The sequence below is a fragment of the Elephas maximus genome, chromosome 6 (assembly GCF_024166365.1).
Source record: "Elephas maximus indicus isolate mEleMax1 chromosome 6, mEleMax1 primary haplotype, whole genome shotgun sequence".
Taxonomy (NCBI): domain Eukaryota; kingdom Metazoa; phylum Chordata; class Mammalia; order Proboscidea; family Elephantidae; genus Elephas; species Elephas maximus.
Genome location: NC_064824.1, coordinates 143,398,569 through 143,416,370, shown reverse-complemented (window position 1 = coordinate 143,416,370; position 17,802 = coordinate 143,398,569). Strand labels below are relative to the sequence as shown.

The following is a 17,802-nucleotide window of genomic DNA, read 5'->3' as shown; positions in this document are numbered from 1 at the left end:
CTCGCTCCGTGGACCAGGAAGCCCACTGTGCTGTCTCCTGTCAGTCTCTCCTGCCACCGTTTCTCTGCCACCATGTCTCGCTGTCTTGGGTGTTAACAGTGCTGTCTCCTGGGCCCAAGAGCTTCTCAGCACAGGAATCCAGGGTCCAAAGGACACACTCTCCACTCCTGGCTGTTGTTCCTTTGCGATGGTGGGATCCTTTCTTTCCTGTCTCTGGGATGGCTCATGTCAAGCCCAGCAGGGTGGCGAAACTGATCAATCCGGTTGGTGGGTCACAATAACCCTATTTGCACAGTCCTACCCCATTACTTGGGCAGGAGCCACAAGACCATGGCGAGGAAGGCCACACAAAAGCGATCCATCACACTGGCACTTACATTGGAAGAAGATGCCACGTAGGACTTTATAACTATAGAAGAGCAGTCAATGCCTGGCTTCAAAGGACAGAAGGACTCTCTCGTTAGGGGCTAATGCAACTGGTGACTTTAAGTGGAAGCCAATGCTCATTTACCATTCTGAAAACCCTAGGGCCCTTGAGAATTATGCTAAATCTAATGCCTGTGCTCTATAAACGGAACAACAAAGCCTGCATGAGAGCACATCTGTTTACAACATGGTTTACTGAATATTTTAAGCCTACTGTTGAGACCTACTGCTCAGAAAAAAAGATTCCTTTCAAAATGACTGCTCATTGACAATGCACTTAGTCACCCAAGTGCTCTGATGAAGATGTACAAGGAGATTGATGTTGTTTCCATGCTTGGTAACACAGCATCCATTCTGCAGCCCATGGATCAAGTCTTATTATTTAAGAAATACATTTCGTAAGGCTATAGCTGCCATGGGTAGTGATTCCTCTGATGGAGCTGGGCAAAGTAAATTGAAAACCTTCTGGAAAGGATTCAGCATTCTAGATGCCATTAAGAATACTCATGACCCATGAGAGGAGGTCAAAATATCAACATTAAAAGGAGTTTGGAAGTTAATTCCAACCATCATGGATGACTTTGCAGAGTTCAAGACTTCAGTGGAGGAAGTAACTGCAGGTGTGGTGGAAACGGCAAGAGAACCAGAATTAGAAGTGGAGCCTGAAGACGTGACTGAATTGCTACAATCTCATAACAAAACTTTTAACAGACAAGGAGTTGTTTCTTATGAGCAAAGAAACTGGTTTCCTGGGATGGAATCTACTCCTGACGAAGACGCTGTGAACACTGCTGAAGTGACAGCAAAGGATTTAGAACATCACGTAAGCTTAGCTGATAAAGCAGCGGCGGGGTTTGAGAGGACGGACCCCGATTGTGAAAGAAGTTCTGCTGTGGGTAAAACGCTGTCACACGGCACCTCAGGCTACAGAGAAATCTTTAGTGAGAAGAGTCAGTCGATGCAGCAAACTTCGCTGTTGTCTTATTCTAAGAAATTGCCACCCCAACCTTCAGCAGCCCACATGGAGGCAAGATCTTCCACCAGCAAAAAGATATGACTCGTTGATGGTTCGATAATGGTTAGCATTTTTTGGCAATATTTTTTAATTACGGTATGTACATTGTTTCTTTAGACATAATGCTATTAGTACACTTGACAGACTACAGCGTAGTGTAAACGTAACTTTTATATGCACTGGAAAACCGAAAGATTTGTGTGACTCACTTTATTGCAGTGGTCTGGAACCAAACCCACAATATCTCCGAGGTATGCCTATATTCTGATTCCCGCTTTGACTCTGCTGTCCATTATGGTAACTGTGCCCACCTTGTCTTTGGGAATTTCGGCTGCCACTTGGCTCCTCCCACCCTGGGATTCAGTCGCCCCCACTGTAAGTCCTGTGGCTAGCATTTTCCACCTTAGGGAAAAGAATGATTTGTTCCCCACACAGATTTACTCCTCACAGTTGTGGTAAAAGATGTGTCCCCTGGGCACTCCCTGGGTAGTGGGTGGGTCAGGCATGAGAAACCTACCCTAACACTCCAATTTCTCTAAACCTCTGGATACCTTCCTTGGTAGTACACCAAGGCATTTACACCTGATTTGGTGTAGGCCACCTTTGGGTTCATGTTTCCACCAACCAACCAGCCAAACAAACTGTTAGATCCTTTTCTAGCCCCTCAAGCTGAAATACTGAATGAAGAGACTCTGCTTAGTACACCCATATCAGTAATTTCTGACTGACCCAACTTGTTCCTTCCACCATGATCCCACACCCTTGATATTCATTCCCACATATTCCCTGGATTTCTGTCTGCATACATCAGAAAATTCATGCAGTTCTTTCAGAGTGTGGTGTACCTCATCGTGGGTCACACTTAATACCTCACCTTTTGGGACCTGCTGGGACTTGAGACTAGTTACAGGTCTGGAAGCAGAGGGACAGTGGGGCAATCAGTATCTTGCAAGGCACCTGCCTCAGGGGAGGTCATTACGGTTTCCTCAGACAAAGCAGGACTCACTTTCTCAGCCAGCGGTAGGAAGGCCGATTCTACTGGCAAAGAAGACAGCACAATTTAGGGTTCAGTGTCCCCAGCTTCACCAGTATCTGCCCGTATGTCCCCATCCCAACTTTCAGTATCTCATTCCTTCCCAATCAGTGCCCTCACTTTAAGCAGGCCACTTGAGAGGCTGGGAATCCAATGGGCATTGCAATTCAGCCACCCCCAGGATGAGACCCTGGGTTTGGTTTTCAGCAATCTCAGTTCTGTGGCTACAGGAAGTAAGATTTTCTTTTGGGGGCACATATGGCAACTTTCAGGTCCTTTATGTGTTACCTGAGCTGGGACTTTAAAGCCTTGGGCTCATCCTCTTTCCTCACTTTCTCTAGCATAGCTGGGAGCAACCAGCCAATCTCATAATTGTTAGTTTGACTAAAATGACCTAAGATATCAAATACATAACCATCCAGAACCTCACCTGATAAAGGTTTTTGATTAGGAATACCCAGCAGAGCCCTGGTGGCACCGTGGTTAAAACACTCAGCTGCTAATCGAAAGGCTGGCAGTTGGAACCCACCTACTGCTCTGCGGGAGAAAGCCGAGGCAGCCTACCTCCATAAAGATAACAGCCTTGGAAACTCTGCAGCAGGTCCGTTCTGTCTCGTAGGGTCACTGTGAGTCAGAATCGACTCGACGGCAATGGGTTTGACTTTTTGGACCCAACAATGATACTCTGTATATCTTTACTGTCACATCACACCATGGACTACCTGTGCTCTGTTTACTGCTGGGAAGAGAGTTGATAAAACCAAAACCCACTGTCACCGAGTCAATTCTGACTGTGCTTTTAAATCTAATGAAATATGAGAATGGATAAACATAATGTGGTATACATGCACTCATTAAAGCCCACTGCTGTGGCGTCGATGCTGCCCCACAGGACAGAGCGGGGCTGCCCCACAGGATTCCCAAGGAGCAGCTGGTGGGTTCCAACTGCCGGTCTTTCAGTTAGCAGCTGAGCTCTTGACCACTGCGCCACCAGTGGGATACTCAGTCATAAAGGGAAATGCAGCCCCGATACATGCTACGACATGAACCTTGGAAGTATTATACTGAGTGAAATTAGTTACAAAAGGACAAATAGTGTATGGTCTCATGAAATAAGCAAAGATACAGAAACCAAAGATGATTAGTGGTTACCAGGGGTGAGAGGGAGGGGTCAAAGGGGACTTTTTGCTTAGGGGGCAGTAAGTTTATATTAATGGTGATGAAACCACTTGGAAAGGGACAGGGAATGTCTGCAAACTAGAAGAACGTAATGTCACTGAGTTGTACATGTAGACATGGTTGAATTGGTGTGTTTTGTTATATTTTTACCATAATAAAAAACATGTATATGAAAGAACAATCTAACCAGTTAAGAGAACCAGTTCCAGAATCTCTCCCATCGCACCCTCTCGTACCCGCTCCCTGCCCCGGGGTTATTTTCAAGCAAATCCCCCACCTCTCACTAGTTCACAGGTGGAGACTACGTAAAGCTGTGGCACTGTCTAAAGGGAAAACGCTGCCATGGGGAGCCTTCCAGTGGGACCTGAGTGCCTTAATTTGGGGCTGGCTTTCTGCAGACCCCTTGTCTGTCCCACACATGGGCCCCCCAGCAGGCAGCCTGGTGAGGAGGACCCAGGGGTCGGCTCTCAGGGGATGGCTGCCAGGCCAGGCCTCACCTCACCCCAGGGACCACATGAGGGGGGCGTCCCTCTTGAAATCTTTCTTGGCTGAGAAATTACAAAGGAAGCAGCAGCATCACACCAGCTTGTGTTGTGTTCAGCCTGCAGACCTCTCCCGAGCACCTGCAGCTAGTACCAGGGGCTGAGGGGGCTGGCTGGGGTGCCCCAGGAAGGATGTCACATACGTGTCCAGCTGGGGAGCATTGTCAGGGTTTGAGTGCACCCGGAGGAGCTGAGCTTCCTAGGCATCCGAGCCCAAAGGGGCCGCTGGGCAGGTCCTGGGAGGCTGTATGTGGGTGGGCCACAAGGAAAGCAGAGGGAGCCGCCCTCACGGACGTGAGACTTTATGGGACCAAGTGCACTGTCTTCGTCTGCAGGGTTCTGCATTCATCGGTCAGATGTGCCAGCCTGGAGCCATGCCTGTCCAGCCACACAAGGGCCTGCCCAGGGTCAAGGTTATGTCCCCTTCACACCTGGGTCAAGCAGCCAAGGCATGAGCCTTACACTCTGGTTAGGGGTCAGAGATCCAGCAACTTGGGCTCTGACCAGGCCAGTGTGCCCGTCATCTGAACGTGCAGGATCTGTTGCCCGCGGAGACCGAGTCCAGCTGGAGTCCTGGGGCGGACCCGAACACGGTGGGTAGGGGGAGGCGGGGCGGGGGGGGTGGCTGAGTTAGAGGACTGTCCTCCCATGACCTTCCCTTTTGGGGCTGGAAGTGGGCCCCGAGTGTCTAGCTCCACAGCAAAGGGGAACAGCGGATGCCAGGAGAGGCCATACAACAAGGTAGGCCAAGCACCCGCCTCCAGCCCAGAATCCCCTCCCCTCTCCCCTACCCACAGGCCTGGGTCTGCGAGGGATGGGGCTCAGGGCAGGCCCCCCAGCAGTGGGTGGGAAGGAGGGAGATGCTCTCTGGGCCGTGCCTCCTGGGCCAGCCCCGAGGGCCAGGCTGCAGCCACTGCCCAGGCAAGCAGCTCATCTCTCCGGCAACAGCATGAAGAAGGCAGCCTTCAGGAAGCGGCCAAAGCTGCAGAACGCAGCCACCAGCCAGTGGGAGCGGAGGCCAGGGTCCGTGCTGACCACGCACTTGAGGACATCAGTCTGCGGGGGGAGCAGGGGCCAGTGGTTAGAGATAGTGTTGGCGCGCAGCCCAGAGCCTCTGGGAGTCAGGGTCGTGGGGAGTGTGTGCAGGGGCGCAGCTGTCTCAGGAAGGCAGTCTGGTCCCTCTGGACTGAAGGCCTGGGCACCCGGCCAATCCCACAGACGGGTTTACACAGTGACAGGGGTAGAGGGGGCTGGGGAGGGGTGAGGAGGCTGCTGGACCAGGTCCAGGAGGCACGGTGATGTGGAGCAGGGGAAGAGGGCCTGATGTCCTTCCACACAGGACTCCATGGCGTCCCCAGGTCAGGAGCCCAGCCCTCCACCCCTCTGGGGTGCTGGGCAGCCCCACCCCACTGCTCCCCACCCCTCTCACCCATCCGCCGCGCCTCCGCAGCCATGGGGCCAGGGTCTTGCGCACGAATTCCCCCAGGCAGTCCACGAGGGCGTGGACAATGGCAGGCTGGGCCTGCCGCACGCAGTCCACAGCCAGCCCCGCAGCCACCGCATACAGTGACACCACCTTGCCCCACGTGATACCTGCAGGGAGAGACAGACATGGTTGGGCATCCGCAGGAGGAGAGGGCACCCCGGTGCCAGGACCCCTGATCAGGTGCGTCCTCACCAGCCGGGGCACTGAGTGTCAGTCGGCCTCTCCGAGCCTCACTCCTGCCTGCCGTCCCAGGAGGGTTAGGAATGGAATCCAGGAGGCCAGCCCCTCCCTGCAGCTCCCCACCCAGGTGGGCGCCCAGCGGACTGACCGAATGCCCAAACTGCCGCCTGCTCACCTCACGGGTTGTTGGTTCTGTGGAGGTTCCCCAGGCCCCTCCTGCACACCTGCCAGGCCCGGGGCACAACTGTACACCAGGGCACACCCCTACCTCACCCAGCCACGGCCTGCCAGACGGGCAGGAAATAACGTGATGGAGACAGTGTGTTCCTTTCTGGGGCCGCCGCCACAAATCACCACAGACTGAGAGCCTTCAACAACAGAAATGCATTCTCTCACAGTTCTGGAGGCCAGAGTCCAACGTCAAGGTGATCACAGGGCTGTGCTCCCTCCAGAGGCTCTGGATGAGGACACTTCCTTGTCTCAACCAGCTTCTGGGGGCCTCAGGTGTCCCTTGGCTTGTGGCTGCATCGCTCCAACCTCTGCCTCTTTCTTCACGTGGCCGTCTCCTGTGTCCATGTCTCCTCTTGTCTCTTCTAAGGAGACTGTCAGGGGATAGAGGACCCACCCAGAAAATCCAGGACAACGTCATCTCGGGACCCTCAGTCACATCTTTGGAGACCCTTTTCCAAATAGGTCACAGGTTTCAGGAGGTGGAACTGTCACCACTCAGCCCACTAAAGACAGCAGGCAGTTCAGCAAGGGGGAAACTGAGGCAGGGGTGTGTGTGACTGATTTGTTGGCACTCGCCTGGCCAAGGAGGTGATAAGCCGTGAAGCCACTTTGAGGGCGCACATGGCCCTGGCCCCCGCTGTCCCGAGCCGCCCTGCAGAGGCAGCGGGACAGGAACAGCCCAGGGTGGAGGGGTCTTTCCCAGGCCAGACCATGAGCTCGGGACCAGTACACCTCACTGCACTGGGGTCTCACTGGGAACAGGCCGGCAATCTCTAACATGGCCCAAGCCAGGAAAGGTTTCAGAGGGTGAAGGAAATCTTAAAAGTACTGGATGACAAAACAAGAATAATTTCCAACTTGATGTAGGAAGTTTTTCTTAGTATAATTCCACCCTTCAGGGAAAAGACTGATACATGACAATCTAGGAGGAAGGGAAATACTGGTAATTTATTCATTGTGATACCTTTCCTTTATAAATAGATTTTATAAATCAAAGAAGAAAAAAGAGAAACTTCTCAAAAGAAATATGAGCACAGAATGTGAACAGGTGATTCACAAAAGGAAAAATCCAATTCATACGTCCGTTATTAGGTGCCGTCAAGTCAATTCCACCTGGCCCTGCGCCAACCTCCCCATCATTGCCATGCTTGGGCCCACTGTTGCAGCCACCATGTCAATCCATCTTGTTGAGAGTCTTCCTCTTTTTCACTGACCCTCTACCTTACCAAGCATGATGTCCTTCTCCAGGGACTGAAAAAACAAGCACCCTCACTAACAGGCCAAGACAAGCAAATTAAAGGGAGATGCACAGGTAAACCATGTACCTTGGTGAACAACAACGTATCAACATTGGTTCATGGATTGTAACAAACGTAGTGCACGGATGCCAGACATGCCAGACGCTGACAAGGGAGACAGTGTGCATCAGGGAGGGATATACAAGAACTCTACTTTCTGCACAATTTTTCTGTAAACCCAAAACTTTTCTAAAAAATAAAATTATTTGAAAAGAGAGATGTAGACTGCTATCCATCAGACTAAACTCATAAATGGAGACACGCACGTCCCAGTAACGGGGCAGCCATGTAAACGTGGATGCAGCAGTGGAGGCCACGCGGGAGCCACGCACTTTCCAGAACAATGTAACAAGGAAGCACGCCTCTCTCTCCACTCTTCCAAGCAGCCAGGACAGGCTTACATATGAACCAGACCACATAATTCTCTGCTCAAAATCCTCCCCTAACTTTTACTTCCCATCTCCAGGCATGAACCACCTGAGCCAGCCCTGGGACCCTGTTTCCCGCACCCCAGCCTCAATGGCAGCCTCCTTACTTCCAGCCCCCCTCATCCTCCAAGGGTCTCCCAGGCCATCCATCGATACCTGTCCTGGTGACCAGGACCTTATGGCATGCTCCCTGATGATGAGCTGCTGGCCAGGTGAGTCCCCAGGGCTGGGGCTCTGTATTGCCCACATCAGTCCCCTCTGCACAAGGCAGGCCTGGCCCCCAGGGCAGAGACCCCCATGTGTGTGAGACAGGGAAGGACTCACACCAGAAGGTGCCTAGGTCCAGTGAGAGGACGCCTCTGCAGGGGTCAGGGAGGGAGGAGTCAAGAGCCTGGAAGGTGCACAGATGGTCTCTAGCTGCTGTCTTTGCGGTCCACTGTTTTCTTTTTAAAATTGAGATATAATTCACATACCATGAAACTCACCCATTTAAACAATTCAGTGGCTTTTAGGCTATTCACAGTTGTGCAACCATCGCCACTACCTAATTCCCAGTTTCATTCCAAAAGAAAAACCCCACAGTCATTAGTAGTCTCACAACCCCCAGTCCCCAGCAGCCACTCATCCTTTATCTTCGTGAATTTGCCTACTTTGGACATTTCATATGCGTGGGATCACACAGTATTTGTTCCTTCATGACTGACTTATTTCACTCAGCATGTTTTCGAGGTTCACACACGTTGTGCGTATCATCAGGACGTCATTTCCTCTCCTGGCTGAGCAGTGCTCCTTTGCACGCATCCCCATGTTTGGTTCATCCGTCTGTCTGTGGATGGACACTTAGGGGTTTCCACATTTTGGCTACAGTGAAAAGCGCTGCAGGAACATTCTGAAGCACATACCTGATTGAGTCCTTGCTTTCATACCTCTTGGATGTATACCCAGGAGAACTGCTGGGTCACGTGGTAATTCTATGTGTAACCTTGAGAGGATCTGACAAACTGGTTTTCCTCAGTGGCTGTACCATTTTACATTCCTATCAGCAACGGGTGAGGGTCCCAATTTCTCCACTTCTTCACCAAACACTTGCCATTTTCCAATTTTCTGATAATAGCCACTCTAGTGAGGGTGACGCGATATCTCAGTGTGGTTTTGATCTGCATTTCCCTAATGACTAATGGTGTTTAGCACCTTTTCACGTGCTTGTTGTCCGTTTGTATTTCTTCTCTGGAGAAATATCAATCCAAGTCCTTTGACCATTTTCAAATGGGGTTGTCTTTTTTGTTGTTGAGTTGTAGGAGTTCTTTACGTATTTCTTCCATATCTTCAGATCTTTCTGGACTAAAGTATTTTCCTCTTTTAATAAGAAGAAAAAAATGGATTTGTTTCTCTTCTGAAGGAAATTCCAAGCCCAATGTGAGAGCAAAGCCAGGAACAGCATCCCGGGGGGCCTGCGTCTGTCCTGCCGCCAGGTGCAGGAGACATGGCATGGCCACGGCTGAGCTCTGCCCTCAGTCCTAGAGCTGCCCACATCACAAGCTGGCCTGACAGCCATTCATCAGCAGAAGTGGACAGACCTGCTGAACCCTGGCAGCCCCCACAGAGCCCGCATGGAGTCCCCACTGAACCCCCACAGAGCCTGCACACTCCCGCACCCCGGGAGCCCCCATGGAGCCCCTAGGAAGCCCCCACACCCCAGAGCCCTGCTCTTGCTTTGGAGTCTCAAAGAGGTCAAGAAAGTAGCTGCAGGTCACACAGCCATGAGGCGCTGCCTCAGGTCCACAGCCACCCGAGTAGTGACAGGGCCAAGGGCGGGGTGTGGAGACTGTCAGCAAACGGGACCACCAGGTGTAAACACCTCCCTGTAAATGAGTCTCACCATCTGTGCCCTATCAGACTCAAGCACCCCCCCACTTCCGGGGGGAGGGTCTCATCCCCGTGGACCGAGAGCCCTCCTCAGAGACCCTCCCACGTCCAGGCCAACCCTGGCCGACACTGACACTGCAGATAAGTGGGCTGCTGTCTGGGCCCCAGCACCACCCAGGTGGCCTCGTCTCCCCACCTCCCCAGTGTCAGAGCCCCAGGGACCAGGGCTGCCTCTCAGAAACAGCCTTCCTTTTAAAGCCAGCTCGCGCCTTGTAAACCAGCTGCCGGACAGCCCAGAGAAAGGCCCCGGGCTCAAGCCCACGGCCACCCACGTACAGGCGCCAGGCCCGCAGCAGCTGGACGCCAGTGTGCCCCCACTCTTCCCACCCCCACTCTGCTCCTGGGCCTGTCCGCTGCCTCCCCCACCAGGGGCCTGCAGAGTAAGGGGCTGCCCCACCCCAGCCAGCTCAGGCTGCAATACTTCTGCCACCAACACCCCTGTGCCATGGACCCCCACCTGCCCCCCCATTACAGTCCCCCGGCCCCTTACCTGCCCTGCTATGCCCCCTGCCCCGTGTAAGGGCCAAGCCGCTGACGGGGTCTGTCATGTCGTTCACGGCCAGTCCCACCCCCTCCACAGAGCCCACCCTGGACCTCCACCCACCCCCCACCCCTCCAGACAATGCGGACACTTGGTCTTCAGTCGCCCGAAGGCACAGAGATGGGAAAAGAGCCCAGGCTGGGGCCCACCCTGAGGAGCAAGGGCAGGGCCTGCATGCCACCCCATAGCCTGTCACTCACCCCCTTGCTCTGCCTCGCACGCCTCGGCACCAGTTCCCACGAGGACAACCCCGAGACTCAAGGTGCCTGTGATCACCTGCCCCCCACGGTGTGGTCTGGGCCTCTCCAGAGCCCCCCAGGTGGGTGCCACACAGCCCACGTCCCAACGGGACGACTCCAGGTGGACTTCCTTCCCAGGAGCCAGCTCAGTGCTGTAAACACTCCAGGGGGGGCTGCACCCCAACCGCGCCCTTCCCAACATCTTAGCCACAGAGGTCCACGACCAAGGAGGTCAGCCAATGGTGTGAAGAAAAGGGGGTAGGGGCACCCTGGGCATCTGGCCTGCCATCGGGGTCAGAGGAGTCTCTTTGGGCGGGGAACTCAGAAAGCCGCACGTCCCCTCTCTCAGGCCACTTCCTCCTCTGAGAGATGGTGGAAGCCACAAGACCATCCCAAAGCCACCCTCCACCAAGGCTGCACTTTCACGAGGTGAGGACCATGACTTCTGAGCTACCCATTCTTCCCACAGATGCCGACACCTAGTTCGGGGCAGGGGAGGGACGGGCCAAGGTCACACCGCTGATCAGAGACACAGGGTCCAGGAGGCCCCACCAGACTGTGCAGGACCTGCGGAGTGAGGGCTGCACGGAGCCAGGGTTCAGTTCGCCAACAGCGAATCCAACACCTGGACGCACCTGGAGGACACGGGGCTGGGCGACTCACAGAGCTGGGGCTGCCAGCACGGGAGGTACAGGGGGCCCTGGTCAGGGAGACGTAGGTCTGTAAAGTCAGCAGAGGGCCCACTGCAGAACCCACTGAGTGGCTGAACCTGTCTGAAAGCCACAGGGAGACGGGACTCCAGGGAGGATGGGTATCCAGCAGAAGGCTCTGGGGAGGAGCCACTGGTCCCGTCGGCCTGAAGCCCGCAGAAAGCAAGTAGCCGTGCGGGCGGGGAGCAGTAGGCACAGATGTCAGAGATGGTGACGGTCACCTCCTCGGGACGGTAATCTCCTTGTGGGGACAGTCACCTCCTCGTGCGGACAGTAATCTCCTCATGGGGGCAGTCACCTCCTTGTGGGGATGGTCACTTTTCACAGGGACAGTCACCGCCTCATGGGGGCGGTCACCTCCTCATGGGGTCGGCCACCTCCTCGTGGGGACGGTCACCTCCTTGTGGGGATGGTCACCTCCTCGTGGGGATGGTCATCTCCTTGTGGGAATGGTCACCTCTTTGTGGGGACAGTCACTCTTCACAGGGACGGTCACCTCCTCGTGCGGACAGTCACTCTCCACAGAGATGGCTACCTCCTTATGGGGACGGTCACCTCCTCATGGGGACGGTCACCTCGTGGGGACGGTCACCTCCTTATGGGGACGATCACCTCTACGTGGGGACAGTCGCTCCTCATAGGGCGTCTGGAGACTCAGGAGGGTGCAGTGACCCAGAAAGACTGGGTGGGGGAGGGGTGTTGTATGCCCCAAGGATGCCCCATTGAGCCCCCTTCCACCATTCTCACCCTTGGTCTAGCCTCTCCTCCATGCCAGGTTGCCCCTCTGACCCACAGAATTTGGCAGTGACACCGTGTGACCTCCAAACATCCTTCAGAAGAACCTGGTCCATCCACTGGGCCGCTTGGGGCTCACTCTTGGCAGCTCCCCCAGAACCTAGCCATGTGGTCAGGAGCCCATGTCGGGCCATGGGGAGGCTCTGGCCAACCATACCCCTCACTCCAGCAAAGGGCCAGCCCCCTGCCAACCTGATGATAGCCATGTAGGGGTCCAGGGGAGCTGTCCAGGGGGCCCCAAGTCACCCTCAGAACCACCAGCCTGATCTAAGTCGCTATGTTTTGGGTTGGTTTTTCACTCTACAATAAAGAACCCCAACGGGGAAAGGCAGCAGGCAGGGGCAGGTCTGGCCTGGATGCTGAGTACTGGGCGAATCCGAACCTGCAGGGGCCCCAGAAGGGAGCTCCCCAAATGCCTGCAAGCTGCAAGGTGGGTGGGGAGGCCAAGGTGTGGCCAGGAGCTGGGGGTGGGCCGCAGGTGGGGCTGGGAGGGGAGATCCTGGGCATGGCCGGCCAGCCTACCTGCAGAGAAGATCTGTGTGGCCACAGCCAGAAAGGCGTCGGTCACCACGGTCTCGGACTGCAGGGAGAGGTTCAGCTGCCGTGCCACGTTGCGGTAGACGCTGGGCCGGATCAGCTCCAGCTCATCCCCTGGTGGGCAGACGGAGTCACAGGGCCATGCCCACCTGACCCACCATGGAGGCAACTGGGCCAGACCACTCCTCAGGGCTGGACCCCACCCCTATTTCACCCTGTCCTGATCCCACTTAACCTGACCTCATCTGACCCCACCAAGGCCCAAGGACAAGGAGCCAGGGAGGTGCTATGGATGCCCCTGGACCTGCCCCTGCAGCAGCCCTGCCCTCCTGACAAGCCAGCCCCCTAGGCGAGCCGGCTGGGCCGGTGGGGCGGGAATCATGCTGAGCGTGGGCTGCTGCTGCTCGGTGGGTGACTCACAGCCGCCACCCGACCTGCCCAACAGCAGCAGTGGCAGCAGGGCGTGGGGGCAGGCAGATGGCCAGAGCACAGCCAGGGAGGCTGAGGCGCGGCCCCACACTCCACCATTGCCCTGAGGGTATCATCGCCGGGAAGGCACCCACTCGGAGGCAGAGCTGCACCCAGACCCCGACACACCCCAGGCACTGCAGGGCTTCCTGGTGCCGATGGTGTCCTGGAGCCAGAGTGGTGGCCACCAGCCCAGGCCTTCCAGGCGCCCTGCTGCGCCCACACGCTGCAGCGGCCTGAGCAGCAGGTTGCTGGCCCTGGGAGAACAGCACCTGGAATCCCACACTGAATTGGACCACGTGTCCCCCCCGCCCCCCTCAAGGCAAAGAGCAGAACGCTGCTGGCTGGGCAGCCGGGTGATCAGGGCCCGTCTCCCCCAGCCAGCTGCTCTCCGTCTAAGTAATGAAAACCTGACTGGGCAGCTGGGTGATCAGGGCCCGTCTCCCACGGCCAGGTGCTCTCCGTCTAAGTAATTAAAACCTGACTGGGCAGCCGGGTGATCAGGGCCCGTCTCCCACAGCCAGCTGCTCTTCATCTAATTAATTTATTAAAGCCTAAAGTGAGGAGGGCCACATAGGGGGAGGGGTGGCATGGAAATTTTCTGGGCTGGCCTGGCCTGGCCGTTCCCACACAGACTTGTGAGCTGCTGAAGACTGGTCCCCCGAGGCTGGCCGCTGGGGCCATGGCCCCGGCTTCTTCTTCCTGTGCGTCGCTGCCCCACGGCACCCAGGACCTGGAGGTGCTGAGGGGCAGGGAGACATCACTAGTGCAGGAACACCTGGAGGTCCTCGTAGCCTCCCTCTGGGAACCCGGTGGCCATCTGGAAAGGGCTGAGCCCTAGGCACTGGGAATGGGGGTAGGCACTGGAGAAGCTCTCCAGGCCAGGGAAGGGGTAATCCAGGGCCCCTGGGGCCACACAGCAGGCCAGGGCAGAGCCGGGACCTCCTCCTGACAATCCAGGGCTCCCAAGGGGGTCTCAGGAGGCCAAGGAATTGTCTGCTCCAAAGGGACCTTCCAGGGGGCCCCTTGCCCTGTTGCCCTCAGCCCAGCAAAGAGGGTCAGTGGATGGCTGACTCAGGAAGTCCTACCAATCAGACTCCTGCACCCCAGCCTCTCTGACTCCTGGCCAAACCCCCAAACCCTGCAGCCTCTTGTCTTTCTCTGCACTCAGAAACCTCTCCCTCCCTCCTGCCTTGGGGGAACACCACCCTCTTCCTGGATGCTCTTAGTGCTGGTCCCCATGGAATCTGTGTCTCCCTGCCAGAGAGAGCCCCCCCATTTCTGGGCAAGTCAGTCTACAAGGGGTAACATCTCACAGGGCCAGCATGGTGTGTGAAATGTGGGGTTCTGTGCCAACCCCAGAAGAGGTAAGGCACACCCTCTCATGGGGCACTCATTCTGGGTGCCAGCTCCTGGGCCAGTCTCTCCCCTCTACCCTGCCCAGAGAGCCACCAGTTCAGGGGGCCATGTCTGCAGCTACCTGCCCTTCCTGGCTCCAGCCTTCTAGGGCATGGCCCCGCCCACCCCCAGGCTCCCCTGAGGGGACACTCCTAGCACCCAAAAACTTCGTTGGTGGATGAATCAGCCCTCCTGCAGCGTCAGGACCCTTGGAGACACTGAGGAGTTACAAGGCTGGCATCACCCCAAAAACAAGCACACACAGGTGTCTACTCCTGCCCAGACATCCCTGTGGGATCTTGTCTACCCAGCATCCGGCAGGGGGCTCTGGGAAACCTCTAAACCCAGAGGAAAGAGCAGCTCAGACAGAACCGCAGCCAGCAGCTAGGAGAGCCTGTTTTCCAAAACAAACATCAGGGCACGTGGTTCCACGAAGGATTTTTGTGCTTAACTCAGTTCAGGGGTCACTCCGGAGAGTTACCACCAAACCTCATTCTTTCAGGAGCGTCCTACTGTTTGCGGCCACAACATCTCAAATCTGGGGGTCTAGGAAGTGAGCCGGCGCGCGGGGAGGCCTGCGGGGAGGATGGGAACCCGGCCTGGGTGGTGCTTCCCGCGCGCCGCTCTCTACCTGGCGGGAGATCGAGGCCCAGCCCGGGAGGCCCCCCTTGGGCCCGCACTCACCCAGGCGCAGCAGTACGGCGCACACCTCGGCCAGGCGGCCGCCCGGGGGCGCGGCGCGCTCCGGCGCGCTCCAGGCCAGGCCGGCGCGCAGCAGCCGCGAGTGTACGAACTCCCGCCCGAGCGCCTTGGCCTGGGCCACCAGCTCCTTGTCTGTGGGAGAGCGGTCAAAGGCGTCCATGATCTCGGCGGCGAAGACCGAGGAGCGCCGCAGGACCTCCATGGCGGGGACGCGAGCCGGGGGCGCCACACCTGCGGGCAGGGAGCGCTCAGCGGGCGCAGCCAGAGGGGGGACAGGCGACCCCGAGGCGCGTGACGGGCGGGCGTGGGGAAGGGGCGCCCCGGCTGTGCGCCGCGATCGCCTCTGTGCGCCGGGCCGAGGCGCACGGGGTAGGTAGCCGGCCGGGCGGAGCCCTCCTCGGTAACGGCTCGTTTTTATGGCCCCAATCTCAAAAACACTGTGTCACGCCGTCTTTTAGATTCCGAATTAAGTCTGAAAAACTCCGGTCACGCGCAGCCAGCGGTCGGAGGGGCCCCGGGAAATGGCGACTTGCCCTGGGGCCGCCGTATCCCGGCTCAAAGATGAGTCCACGGGCGGCGAGGGCGGGGGACGGGGCTCAGCGTGCCTGAAACAGGCGACACCCAGGACCCCTGCCCATGCCGCGCGCAGCGGGATCCGAGGGGGGCTGCGACCCGCCGGCTGCCCAGCTGTCCCCAGGCCAGGGCTCCGAGCCACCCACCTCCAGGCCTCGTCGTCCTCGGTGTTTGTCCCCGGCCTCGCCGTTCCCATGGCGCGGGCGCCCCTGCTCACCTCTCCCGCCGCATGGCGCGGGGGCCGGGGCGGAGTTGTGGCTTCACGACCTGCTCGCCGCCGACTCCACTGATCTCGATCCTTCCATTCAAACCCGCGAGGACGCGCGCCCCGCCCCAGTGCCCGCCCCGTCCACGCCCGCGCCGCGCAAGAGCGCGGGTCCGCGGGGGCTCCGGCTCTCTGCTCTCTCCGGGCTCTGGCTCCCCGCGTCGCGGACTAGAGGAGCGCGGGGCGCAGGGCGCGACTCCCCACCCGCGAGAGGCGAGGCTTGGGGCTTTGCCTTCTAAGGAAAAGGCAACCCCGGGGGGAGGAGCCGCGGAGACGCGCCAGCAGCTACCCCCGCCGCCTCCCCGTTTAAGGAGGAACGCGCGAGTTCTCGGGATCCAGGCAACGAGGCGGTGAGTCCAATGGTTAGGGCCCAGCTCGGACACCCGACGCCTGGGTTCACGCCAGGCTCTATTCCAAAACTGGGTTGTCTGTCTTTTTCTTATTGATTTTAGAGGCCGTCTGTGTATTTTGGATACATGTGTTTGTCTGATGCGTGTATTGCAAACATGTCCCACGCTGCTGCTACCTTTTCCTTTTAATGAACAGAATTTAATCCTGATGAACCCTAATGTATCGTTTTAGTGCTTCTGTCCGGAGGGTATTCTCTTATGTCTTCTTCTAGAAGCTTAATTATTTTAGCATTCACCTTTAGGTCTGTGGTGGATCACAAATTAATTCTTGCGAATGGTGTGAGGGAGGGAGGCCGATCATCTCCCCCACCGTAGAGATATCCAGCTGACCCAGCCCCATTGTTGAAAAGACCGTCCTTTTCTCACTGGGCTGGAGAAAAAGTCTTGTCATAATTCAACTGTTTATGTGAGGGGTTGTTTCTGGAGTCTATCCCACTGGTCTTTTATCTTTCCTTGACCCAATGTCACACAGTTTGAACAGGATTACTCGGTCCTATAGGGTTGCTATGAGTCAGAACCGACTGGGTTATAGGATGGCTATGAGTAGAAATTGATTCAACAGCAATGGGTTTTTGGTATATCTTATAGATTTTTTTTTTTTTATAGATGGAAGTTGGTAGATGGTCGGCAAAAAAAGAGGAAGACCCTCAACGAGATGGAGCCCTGGTGGCACAGTGGTTAAGAGCTCAGGCTGCTAACCGAAAGGTCGGCAGTACAAATCCACCGCTGCTCCTTGGAAGCCCTATGAGACAACGTTGGAAATAACGTACCTGTTATCTATATGTTTCCACCCGAGGATTGGACAGAGCCAAATTGTAGACCCTAGAGTCTGACTCCAAGGCCCCCGGGACATTCCTTCTACAGGGGAAGACCTGTGCCCTTGGTGCTCACCCTGCAGCCTTCCCCCACATGGCCTCGGGCAGCTTCCTGCCCCACTCACAGCCTCAGTCTCCTCGCCTGAAGAGGGTCACACCCACTGTTGCCTGCCTCCTGGGAGCACGGGTTGGGTGTTGTGAGCTCTGGGGTAGGATTGATTAATTTTTTTTTAACACAGCCCTCTGTCCAGAAGACCAGAGAGCAGATCAGAAGCCAGGACATTCAATACAGAATGTTGATGGCAGTGGGGGATAAGAAACAACCTAAGTGTTTATGAAGTAGGAAGGGATGAAGCAGTCTGTAGTACCCAAACCACAAAGCCTTATCCACACCTTTAAAAGCCTGGGTAATGTGGAGTCAGCTGAGGTCTTCCTGCCCCTTGAGGCCTGGAGGAGGCTGGCCTGACCCTCCCAACTTCACCCCCCCAGTTCGCCCAGTGATTTGACTTCCTGGGAGTGTGCCCCAGTCACCCTTGGCCGACTGTGCCTCATGGAATCCTTGCTCTCCACTCTTTTTGCATTTGGCTTGTATCTGCCCCAGTCCT

General features: G+C 56.4%; 1 protein-coding gene across 2 annotated transcripts; it reads right to left on the bottom strand.

Annotated features, from left to right (window-relative positions):
* Positions 1 to 1,007: 1,007 nt before the first annotated feature.
* BOK (BCL2 family apoptosis regulator BOK) lies at positions 1,008 to 16,012 on the bottom strand. Of its 2 annotated transcripts, none has more exons than XM_049888748.1 (5): positions 15,854 to 15,942; positions 15,117 to 15,365; positions 12,552 to 12,680; positions 5,625 to 5,788; positions 1,008 to 5,251 (listed from the first exon to the last, which is right to left on the bottom strand). In XM_049888748.1, exons 2-5 carry the CDS (start codon positions 15,334 to 15,336, stop codon positions 5,126 to 5,128), a joined length of 639 nt encoding a protein of 212 aa, XP_049744705.1. In that variant the 5' UTR covers positions 15,337 to 15,365; positions 15,854 to 15,942; the 3' UTR covers positions 1,008 to 5,125. The 2 variants fall into 2 exon arrangements, with proteins under 2 accessions (XP_049744705.1, XP_049744706.1); XM_049888749.1 differs by having other exon boundaries at positions 1,009 to 5,251; positions 15,925 to 16,012.
* Between the last annotated feature and the right edge of the window lie 1,790 nt (positions 16,013 to 17,802).

Bases quoted from the DNA above. Each gene is read 5' to 3' on its own strand.
- BOK (XM_049888749.1), bottom strand. From the start codon at position 15,336: ATGGAGGTCCTGCGGCGCTCCTCGGTCTTCGCCGCCGAGATCATGGAC. The intron at 12,681-15,116 runs GTGAGTGCGGGC...TCTGCCCACCAG, and splicing joins CGCCGTACTGCTGCGCCTGG to GGGATGAGCTGGAGCTGATC. The intron at 5,789-12,551 runs GTAGGCTGGCCG...CTCTCCCTGCAG, and splicing joins CACACAGATCTTCTCTGCAG to GTATCACGTGGGGCAAGGTG.